Source organism: Antedon mediterranea, chromosome 1, assembly GCF_964355755.1.
Source record: "Antedon mediterranea chromosome 1, ecAntMedi1.1, whole genome shotgun sequence".
Taxonomy (NCBI): Eukaryota; Metazoa; Echinodermata; class Crinoidea; order Comatulida; family Antedonidae; genus Antedon; species Antedon mediterranea.
In genome coordinates this window covers 16,944,246-16,956,648 of record NC_092670.1, presented here as the reverse complement: position 1 = coordinate 16,956,648, position 12,403 = coordinate 16,944,246, and the positions used below count along the sequence as shown (strand labels likewise).

Sequence of the window (12,403 nt, the reverse complement as noted above, 5' to 3'; positions counted from 1 at the left end):
CAGTATACCGTAAAACCTCGAAAAGAAGCCCATGGGCTTCTTCTTTTTTTAGTGCTCTTGGATAGGCTTCTTTTCGAGATGGGCTTCTTTTCGAGAGTACTTTTGCAAACTGTAGAGGAGGGCTTCTTTTCGAAATGAATGCTGTAAATTTTTTGAATTTCTACTACAATAATGTTACTTTTGAGACATTTTTTCAACCATGAAATTATGTATATACCAATTAAAAAACCATATAAAAAGCAAAAAAACAGTCCTATGATTCACCGTCAAATACAATAATTTCGTCATCATCTCAATACAGTATGAGTAGTCTGTCTCGAAATGAGACGACGAGATGGGCTTCTTTTTGAGAGTACTTTTGCAAACTGTAGAGGGGGGCTTCTTTTCGAGATGGGCTTCTTTTTGAGATTTAAGCCCATGGGCTTCTTTTCGAGGTTTTACGGTACTACACTGAAAATCCAAGGTAAATATTGAGGGCGTTCTTCTTCATTATCAAAATGATGACATCGGCCTGCAACATGCAAAAACATGACAAATTAGCAAGACCTGGGAATCAATAATTTGTTTACTTTCTTTGAGAATTCCTGCAATTTTCACTTGGTTGCATCATCGTGTAGTATAAAAGAAGTGTCAAACTATTTTCACGTTGTTTATAAATAAATTTCGTCGAAGGGACTAAGAATAGATTACTCTTAATATTAACAGCTGCCTAAGCTTGAAATCGGGTGAGAGCACGTCGCCGTATTGGTTAAACTTGACCCGCCGTATACGTGGACATCGAGAAACAGCAAGAAGGTAACATAACTAGGCCTAGCCTAGACTTTATTAATCATTCTGTAGGCCAATATATCTCTGTACAAAAAATAGTACAAGTAAAGTATGTTATTGATTATTCTATTTAATTTTTTTATTTTGATAAATATAGTGTGTAGCCTCTACTAGATGACTAGAAAAAGTCTATAATATAATATAATAATATATTATTATTATTATTACCCTAGGCCTAGTCCTATATAAAATATAATTTAATTAATAAGTAAAGTATTAATAAAATCTACAATTTGAAAATTGAGTAATTAATCTTGTTTTCAATTAATTTGATAACAGGATAGGAAGCCAACTTTAGCATAGAAGAAGTCTATGGGTGTACGTCGTCAACTATCGCTGTGCAGGACAATATATTTTACAATATTTTGCTTCAAATGTAGGACGTTATAAAATTACAAACGGATTGTTTTAAATAATTTAAAAAAATAATAGGCCTAGTCAAATTTTGTACTGATTATCTGATTGAAAACTCAAAATGTGTGCAGCTATTGTCACTAACTTTATGCCAGACTCTTTGAGTTCAGAAAACTTGCAATCGCCAACGACTCCTGATATGCCAGAAAAGGCGGCAAGTCTTTTTGCTCCTGATGATGTCGATTTATTCGGGAAAGACCACATATTGGCAAAGAATTGTTGTAAGGTATGATTTTTCATTACTTTTATAATAAGAAACTGTTTAAGTTGTGGTGTATGCAAGATTAAAGATAGTGTCAGTGTAATATTAATATATTCTGACTTGTAATTGTCCTCATATAAAAAGTTGTTTACAAATAATCAATACTGTAGATTATATTACATAACACTTTAATTGTTTAATTCTTCTTTGTCTGTATGTCATTTTTCACATCATTGGAATCGACAGGAAATGATTTCTTTTAGTTGAATCATCGCAAACTTTAAAGTAATGATGATGAAGTGTTGTGCAATACTATGGATTAGATGTCAACCATAGAATAATATGGATTAGATGTCAACCATAGAATAATATACAAATAATGAATGTTTATGAGTGCAATGGTACAAATAATGGCACGAGGTGAATGATGAAAGGTTATATCAACGAGGCAAAGCCGAGTTGATATAACCTTTCATCATTCACCAAGTGCCATTATTTGTACCATTACACGAATACAAAACATTCATTATTTGTTTTATATAACATCTAGACGTTTTTTTTCGTACACAAAAATGTTTCAAAAAGTACTATTTAACGATCGTTGAATAGTGCGTACTATTGCACGCCATGTGACCCACATTCGTCCAAGCAAATGACAGGAATTTATATAGGTGTTATATAATATGGATTAGATGTCAACCATAGAATAATATGGATTAGATGTCAACCATAGAATATTCTATAGTAAACCATAGAGATAATTATTCAAATATCTCTATTAATTTCTATGAGTAAACCTTGATCATTGGTTGTTCCACTGCACTATATAATTCTCATAATTTCAAAGTAACACTTCTAATTAATTTTAAACAAATTTTAATTATTCCATGCAGTATGTACACTCGTCCTATCTTAAAGATGTATTGTCCCTTTGTCAAATTCCAAAAAAAAAAAAAAAAGATTTTGAAAAAAAGTGGGTCATTTTGAAGTATCATAATAGTTATTAATTTTCTATCAAAACATATCTCATAATGCAACGCGCTTATTTGGCTACTCTGTATGCATAATCATAAAACTTCCTCGTGATCTTTGTGAAAACACCTTCTCATCCGTGACGAGTTGTTTGTAAACAATCCTAATTAGTATCATGCATAGTGTATACTCATGGTTTGAAATCTTTGTTTACTTTCGCTCGGGACGATTATCCAGACGATATGTAATCAAATTAATTTAGCTGTTACGTAAAATTGTTGTTTTTGGCTTGAATTTTTGACTTAAAGTGAATAACTTTAATATTACTTTGATATGGCCAATTTAAATTTAGAATATTTTGAACTTCATTTTTTTGTGTTTCAAGGGACAATACATCTTTAAAGTAATAATACATTTTTATATTGTTTCTTGTAAATTTTATATGCATGATTTATATACAGTTTATAAGGCCAACAGAGTTTCTCTACTCGATGATACGGTTTTGAAAAATTGAATAATATATACTGTACTGTATTACATGGCTAGCTTTAGTTACTCTGCTCAGTGTGAGATGATTGTTACTGTTCTGTATTGTTAGGATTCATTCATTATGTCCAGATATACATTCATTGTTGTCATTGTATTGACATTTCCAATGGCAAAAAAGCTTTCATCAGCCATTGTTACCATAACTTTAAATAAAACTTATTGTACTACAGTTTATGTAAATCCATAAGTCTTACTCTTCAACTTCAAATGCATGTATGGTACTAAAACATAGTCTTGAACACAGTTGATGATTTTGTTTCACCACTCAAATGAAGTGAGATGAGATGCATTACATTGCTTTATTTACATTTGGTTCTCTCCACCCAGTTTTCCATACATAATAAATCGGGGTAATTATATGAAATTTTGATTTGGACATATTCATTTATTTCTGATAGTACATCATATACAAATCATACAAAACAAAAAGAGAAAAATATTATGTGAGCTATATGCGCTATATAAATGAATACATTATTATAATATTAATGAATAATGTAAATTGTGTTTTATAGACACGGTTTGTCAATCCAAATGAAGAAATGTATGAGCACTTACTAAAACAGTTAGAACATCGACTGAAAGATGGCCACAGTGAGGCTATATATGAAGTGGGACAAGGAGGTAAAAATCATTATTTATCAAATCTAAACAATAACTAAAGCTGAGCTCTGTCTACACTACAGTATCAAACTAGTTTGACAAAAAAGTGTGATCTGCCCAAATATAGTAGTGATATGCCCAAATATGGTAGTGGTATGATATTATCATGTCATATATGGGCACATCACATTTTTTGTTGTTGCATAAATGTGATAGTGTAGACAGAGCTTTAGTATTGAAAACAAAAGTGTCATTAATAAAAATTTGTTGTAAAATTATTTCAAAAGGTGATGGAACAGAAGATGGTTTGTCAGAAGAGGAAATGACAAAATCTCTAGAAACAATAAAAGGCATGGCAGATACCCTAAACGCTGATGTTGTGGTGTTAAGAGAACGCCAAGTAAACAACAAAATCGTGCAAGAACTTCTCATCAGAGGTAGAGCAGAAGAAGAAGATTTCTTAGAAGTCCGGTAAGAACAAATTTCTCATAAAAATGGAATCATTTTAGAATGTAATTGAGAACTACTGCACTTTATTTTGTGGCTTAAAAAGTGCAATAGTGTCATACAGTTAACTGTTATAATGTTTTTGTTCTTAATTCAGGGTGGCGCTTATCAGCAATATAATAATATAATATCAATATTACTTCATGGTTAACATGCTTGCCTTCCATTACAAAGTTCATAGTTCAATTCTGAGCTACTGTTTCTACTCAATTCCCTACTCTTCAAATATAAGCATGATATAATTGGTCAGATCAGGGAGTTCTGGTCAGATGTTTTGCCCTACTCAGGAGAAAAATGGCAAAAGGCTTCCTACTTTCTAGGAGTTTTATCAGATAATTTATATTGTTTTGACAACTCTTGTAACATGGCCACAGTGCTGATTTTGCCATTTTTAAATTGCCGATTTACTTTGAATATGAAAATAATTTTTTTATATTATTCAGAGTGGCAGTCGTGGGCAATGTAGATGCTGGAAAAAGCACTCTCCTAGGTGTACTCACCCACGGTGAACTGGATAACGGCAGAGGATTGGCACGACAGAGGCTGTTCCGTCATAAACATGAGATGGAATCAGGAAGAACCAGCAGTGTTGGAAACGATATACTTGGTTTTAATAGTCAAGGGAAAGTTGTCAATAAGCCTGATTCTCACGGTAACTACAGTAGAACTAAACCCATATTAAGGGGAAACTTTATGTAAAATAAATGAGTGGAAATATATGTTTAACACTGCGAAAACTCCTATTCATTCACACCCCTATTAAGGGGACACTTTTATGTAACATGAATGAGGGAAAATAAAAGTTTAACACTATGGCAAACCACTATTCATAGAACACTCTTATTACGGAGACATCTTTATATAAAATGAATGAGGGAAAATATATGTTTAACACTATGGCAAACCCCTATTCATGGAACACCCCCATTAATGGGACACTTTGTTCTGTCTTAACACTTTGACTGCCACAGAGGTTTTTCCAGTTAGAAACTGCCACCGCCAGCGTTTTTAGCCCAATTCAATGTTTTTATTAAAGCTGATTGAAACCATGTATGTGATCTGATTTATATGTAATTTAAACTAAAATAATCATAAAGATTTTAGCTTTACAATGGTACCAAGAACGATTTTTAAATCGCAATATGTAAATCGTAATAGTAAAATGAAAGTAACCCACTTTTTGAGTTTTTCGTAGTTTCGCGCAAGAAAGTTGAGATATTCGCGATTTTGTGCAAGACATCACAATATGAAAATATCGCCCGGTGAGATCAACAAACAACGAAAAAGTTACCTACACGGCACCGATAGGCCTATAAAAACAAGTTATCACTATCGAAAAATGTATTACATTTTATAAATCATAAATCTTACATCAATGTTTCGCCAAAATCCACATAGTAAAGACACCAGGCCTGGTTAACCAGGCCTAAAGTTGGTCCGGAACCGTTTTACGACTAGGCCTAGGCTAGCCTAGTACTACTACTAGCCTAGGAGATAGTAAACTGATGATAATAACCATACAATTTCAAAACAAGTTTGTTGCGTGAAACTCGGTCACTTTCAGTAAAACACCAAAACAATTAGGGTATACATACAATAATAAAATTAAAGACGCCATTACTTTTTATGCAGATAACAAACAAACATGTCAATCCACAAAAACCTTTGTAATGCTTCGGCGGCATAGCTAGTGCGCGACCGATACACAATGCGCTAAGCCATCGTTCTACGCGCTACTGTGATGCGATTTTTAAAATTAAATTAATACATAAAACATTTTCTTTTTGAGAATTGTAATAAATCATATGTATAAAATTGTGAATAAATGATATAAAAAAAGAAATAGGCAAATTATTATACTAGGATTGAACAAAGAGAATGTGGTCTGCCAACAGTGATGGTATAGATACAAATTCCTTTTTTTTTACTGGTACCACTTGATTGATTGATAACTGTTTAATTTGTATGTGGACTATTGTTTTTCCAAGCCACCTTGAATTCAAATAATTAAATTTGAATTGATTGTTTGCGCAATTCAGTAGAATTACACTTACTTGCATAATATTAATGCACGTTATTGTACCATTGTTTCATTTACATTTCATTACACAGCTGTACAATTGTAAAAAGGTTGCATGTCTCATTGTACTATATTAATATATTATTCCTTAAAAATGATCACCGTTGAATGTATAATTGGACATGCGCCATCTATCAATATTTTAATTGTCTAATTTAATTTTTGTTAAACCTGGTTCTCTTTACATATTTAAATTCCATAATGGTTTTTCAGGAGGTAATTTGGACTGGGTTCGAATCTGTGAAGAGTCATCCAAGGTTATAACATTTATTGATTTAGCTGGACATGAGAAATACTTAAAAACTACAGTTTTTGGGATGACAGGCCATGTCCCTGACTTTGGTATGCTCATGGTAAGTGAATATTTTAACTATGTGCATTAGTAGAACACACTGTTAAAGGAGCTTAGTCACATTTGAGAACCAATAGATCATCTCCATAATGGGGCTTAGTCACATTTGAGAACCAATAGATCATCCCCATAATGGGGCTTAGTCACATTTGCCTCGTAAAAGTAAATAAAGAGTATAAAAGCAAAATAATAGAAATAAAAATTATAAAAAATTAAATAATATAGGAAATAAAATCCAAACAATCAAAACTAAACCCAAAACCAGCTGTGAATACTGCCACCACAGTGACTAGTTCTGTGATAATCAACATGATGATTATGGGAACTACTGAAGATGAAAAAAAACCGGGGTGTCAACACTGGCGTTTTTATTGGTGTGTTCCCCGGGTGTGTGTAAACTCATAAGTCTTGTAAGGCGATGTGAAAGGGATAACAGTGATAAAACCTATATTGTCTTCCGAATCAGATGAATAATAATTAATTTTTATTTCAGATTGGAAGTAATGCTGGTATCATAGGAATGACCAAAGAACACCTTGGGCTAGCATTGGCATTAAACGTGCCAATTTTTGTTGTGGTGACCAAGATCGATATGTGTCCTCCTAACGTTCTACAGGATACTTTAAAGTTACTGCTGAGAATTCTTAAGTCTCCTGGTTGTAGAAAAATACCGGTGTTGGTAAACAGCCAAGACGATGTTGTCACATCTGCAACAAACTTCAGCTCAGAGAGGTACAGTATGTTTGATATGTGTTGTGCAGTCAACTATTCCAATGCCGGACACCTTTAGGCTCGCCTATTATGTTTGGTTTTTTTAATGTGTTTTAAAGGTAAAAAGGAATTTGGGACATTTAGACTTATAAAATAGATTATCCATCCTGTAATTGGCGAGTTACTCGTTGCATGCATATGACATTTTTTAAAAGGGCTGGTTTTGGTAGAGTTTCTGATTTTCTGAGAGTCCGGTATTGGGAGAGTGGCACCCTACCCAGTCCGTTCAATTTGGTAATAATTAATGTATTGTTTTTTGTTTCTTTACTACAGAGTATGTCCAATCTTCCAAGTATCAAACGTAACTGGTGAGAATCTGGATTATCTCAAGATGTTTTTGAATCTTCTGACAACAAGAATGAAATGTGATGAAAATGATCCTGCAGAATTCCAGATTGATGATACTTACTCTGTTCCAGTACGTACTTAGAGCTTTTCTTTTGAACCACATGATACTAAATAATACTGTACATTCTTACAAATTAATTTGCATTACAACTATTATACTTAGCTTAGTGCAAGGATGCCTAGACATGGGTACAGTAGAACGTCTATTAAAAGTACACCTTCGAAAATGTTCCTTTTTTAGGGGGGTTCTCCTGAATAGGTGTTGTAGTAACATAATTATATTGCACCTTGGGAAAAGGGGGATAACCTGCGACTTTCGCACAGGTGTGGATGACTTTTTTCTCTCCTAGGGGTCTCTTTGTGTCGAGTGCTGCCACCTAACGGCACCTTTCAAATGGGGGTGTCCTCTGAATAGGTGTATCCCAAAGAAAGGGTTCTACTGTATATTTAGATGATAATGATAATTTGTGTACAGAGTATATACACCATAATATTGTCATATATTAATTTGTGTACAGAGTATATACACCATAATATTGTCATATATTAATTTGTGTACAGAGTATATACACCATAATATTGTCATATATTAATTTGTGTACAGAGTATATACACCATAATATTGTCATATATTAATTTGTGTACAGAGTATATACACCATAATATTGTCATATATTAATTTGTGTACAGAGTATATACACCATAATATTGTCATATATTAATTTGTGTACAGAGTATATACACCATAATATTGTCATATATTAATTTGTGTACAGAGTATATACACCATAATATTGTCATATATTAATTTGTGTACAGAGTATATACACCATAATATTGTCATATATTAATTTGTGTACAGAGTATATACACCATAATATTGTCATATATTAATTTGTGTACAGAGTATATACACCATAATATTGTCATATATTAATTTGTGAATGAGAGTACGTTTATTGTAAATACATAATATAAAAATAACGCTTAAAAGAGAACGACGTTTCGATATTAATTTGTGTACAGAGTATATACACCATAATATTGTCATATATTAATTTGTGTACAGAGTATATACACCATAATATTGTCATATATTAATTTGTGTACAGAGTATATACACCATAATATTGTCATATATTAATTTGTGTACAGAGTATATACACCATAATATTGTCATATATTAATTTGTGTACAGAGTATACCATAATATTGTCATATATTAATTTGTGTACAGAGTATATACACCATAATATTGTCATATATTAATTTGTATATTAATTTGTGTACAGAGTATATACACCATAATATTGTCATATATTAATTTGTATATTAATTTGTGTACAGAGTATATACACCATAATATTGTCATATATTAATTTGTGTACAGAGTATACCATAATATTGTCATATATTAATTTGTGTACAGAGTATATACACCATAATATTGTCATATATTAATTTGTGTACAGAGTATACCATAATATTGTCATATATTAATTTGTGTACAGAGTATATACACCATAATATTGTCATATATTAATTTCAGGGTGTTGGTACAGTGGTTTCAGGGACAACCTTGAAAGGTGTCATACGAGTGAATGACACATTACTGTTAGGTCCTGATCCACTCGGACAGTTTCAGTCTGTTATCGTTAAAAGCATCCACCGAAAAAGAATGCCTGTTAAAGTAGTGAAGGCTGGACAAACTGCTTCTTTTGCTTTGAAAAAGGTAAGTTGTTTGTATAGTATATTGAGTTATTCTTGTCTGCTTTATCTTCTCAATTTTGTCCAAGTACTCACACTTTCACTGATGAAGGGCTAGTGTTAGTTAGTGTTAATGTTTTTGTCTGTTTTACTATATCATTTTTATTTAGCTTTTGCTTATTTTATTTGGTATCTCCATTGAGATCCAGCCACTGATACCCACAGCATTGTCATTTTGTATCTCCATTGAGATCCAGCCACTGATACCCACAGCATTGTCATTTTGTATCTCTATTGAGATCCAGCCACTGATACCCACAGCATTGTCATTTTGTATCTCTATTGAGATCCAGCCACTGATACCCACAGCATTGTCATTTTGTATCTCCATTGAGATCCAGCCACTGATACCCACAGCATTGTCATTTTGTATCTCCATTGAGATCCAGCCACTGATACCCACAGCATTGTCATTTTTCAGTAATCTGCCTTTGGATTTAAGTTATTTATTTAAAATGGTAGATTTGTTTTCATTTAACTTTTTGGTATTATTATGATGATGATAATAATCCATTTTGTAATTTCTCAACAGCAAATTAAACGTTCTCATGTACGTAAAGGAATGGTGATGATATCTCCGCAAACAAAACCTGAAGCATGCTGGGAATTTGAGGGTGAAATTCTTGTCTTACATCACCCAACTACTATCAGTGCAAGATATCAAGCTATGGGTAAGTAAGAATTTAAAAATATTAGGCAGATTATTTCCTATAAAAGCTATAAAGAAGTATGAAGACCAGCATATTATAAAATTCAGTATTTTATTATTTAAATTCTGTATTACTACAATTCTACTATTAAAAGTCAGTCTTATTTTTTATTGTTTATTGGACTTATAAATAATCATTATTCTATATTTATTATTATTATCATCATTGTAAATAATCACTGTTTATGTTTTATGATTTTTTTGTAAAAATCACTGTACTATACACGTTATTATTATGACTTATATAATATATATATAATATCTAAATATTATGATTGATTGAATAAAGTTCACAATAAACAAAAATAAATACATATGTGCATTTACTATTTTCTAGTTCATTGCGGTAGTATACGTCAGACAGCGTCAATCATTTACATGAACAGGGAACACTTGAGGACTGGAGACAAAGCTATCGTTCATTTCAGATTCATTAAGAATCCAGAATACATTCATGAAGATACCAGAATGGTGTTTAGGTAAGTTTAGTTTTTTATAAAATAGTTCAATATATTTCTTGTATTCGAAACAGTATTCCTTTGAAATGGAAACATCAAGTTACGTGAAAGAAACTATAAAAAAATCTTTTTGTTTTCTAGGGAAGGAAAGACCAAAGCAGTTGGTAGAATAGTCAAAGTGTTCCCACATATTCCACCAACGGAACAAAAGCAGAAACAAAAATCAGGGCGAGGACGTGGTTACCATAACCACCATCACCAGACTGCCCGCGGTCAAGGGTCCGGACCATCGACCAGTGACTCAACAGTACACACCAATCCGCAATATTACAGTTACAGGGGGCAAGGAAAACGAGGTGGAGGAAGACGTAGCCGTAATCGCAAGACTAAAGATTCACCCGATGAAGTTAGCTCTAATGAAACTGTTGTTGAGAAAACGCAGAGTCAGTCAAGCATATCATCACCACCTACACTCTGATTGGTTGAATAACATTTGTTTGTTGTTGAATATAATGTAAAGAAGAATCATAAATTTGAAAGCAAATTCATAAAAATAAAATTCTTAATCATCGCAGCTGTTAATCACATTTTTGTTTTGCTATCATTGTGTGATAAATATTTAAATGGCCTGTAATCAAAACATAAACAATGATTTCTGATTAGTATATTGTTTATATTTTTATGACATAAAATATTATACTCCTTCCTGCAATGCTTGCCAAATAGCTTACTGCAATAGTTCACAATTTCCTACAGCTTTAATCTTATCTGATAATGTTCAATAATAAATTAACCAATTTGTTTTTAAGGTTTTTTTTAAACCAATGGTTGTTATAAGAGCCTTTTTTAAAAATCATTTCTTGTTGTTTTAGTATCTGATTTAGTGTTTCTTTTTGAATGGTTTATCGTTATGTAACAATTTATTTTTTAACTGTTTTAATCATGGGTACTGTATTTCATCTATTTTAAATTGTTTGGCAATAAATTAAACTGCTTTATCTACTTATTAAAGTTCCGCAAAGCAATTTGTTCTACAATACAAATTTTATTTTTTAAAGAAACGCAATTCTGTATTGAATTAAGAAAGATTGTTAATATTCATAAATATCAAGAATGAGTAATTTTATATTCATGTTATATCTTACGGGGCGCCATTTGGGACATTTGTACGTGAATTGTAACATAATTATTCATGTCCCAAATGGCGCCCCGTAATATTTACACCTTTGATATATTTTGTAACCCCTTTACATAAAGATAGGCCTAATCCCTATGGTAAGTATTTCTACGATGTGTTTGTATTATTATTCTTCATGTTGGAGTCTTGATCAATGATGGAGGTGGGTCAAAGATTGTATTTTGAAATGTAATTTTAATTGTCTTATAAATTTAAATAAGATAAAAAACCAATTAAAATTAGGGCACAAATGCAGTGAAGTTAAATGGAGGATTTTGAGTGGTAACATATTTTATTGTAAATTGTCTTTGAAAAAAAGTCATGAAATAAATAATTCGATTTTATACAAGTTTTTGTTGTTTTTATTTATTCCAACAATATCATCTGATCATTGGAGCAATACAGTTGACACAAGACAATTAACTAACTCAGTTTAATAACTAAATAATTGTTTCTAAAATGAATGGCCATCTGAGATTTCATATTAGTTTTGAGTTTTTAAAAAAAGCATGTCGGATAAAATTTCGGAAGATTATTATTGTTTATTTTACACAAGAGATATATAAATGTGAAAATTGTATATTATTGTATTATAATGTATGTATTTATGAGTTATTATATTGCATTCAATAAAGTATGATCAATATTACTATTAGTACTGTACTT

General features: G+C 31.6%; 1 protein-coding gene across 1 annotated transcript; it reads left to right on the top strand.

The window, feature by feature from the left end:
• Positions 1–510: 510 nt before the first annotated feature.
• LOC140059259 (GTP-binding protein 1-like) lies at positions 511–12,303 on the top strand. The gene is made up of 12 exons (XM_072105130.1): positions 511–795; positions 1,108–1,468; positions 3,481–3,589; positions 3,856–4,039; positions 4,519–4,727; positions 6,369–6,508; positions 7,001–7,239; positions 7,552–7,696; positions 9,176–9,358; positions 9,926–10,064; positions 10,440–10,581; positions 10,702–12,303. The coding sequence occupies exons 2-12, from the start codon at positions 1,304–1,306 to the stop codon at positions 11,036–11,038; spliced, it is 1,992 nt and encodes a 663-aa protein (XP_071961231.1). The 5' UTR covers positions 511–795; positions 1,108–1,303; the 3' UTR covers positions 11,039–12,303.
• The last annotated feature ends 100 nt before the right edge of the window (positions 12,304–12,403 follow it).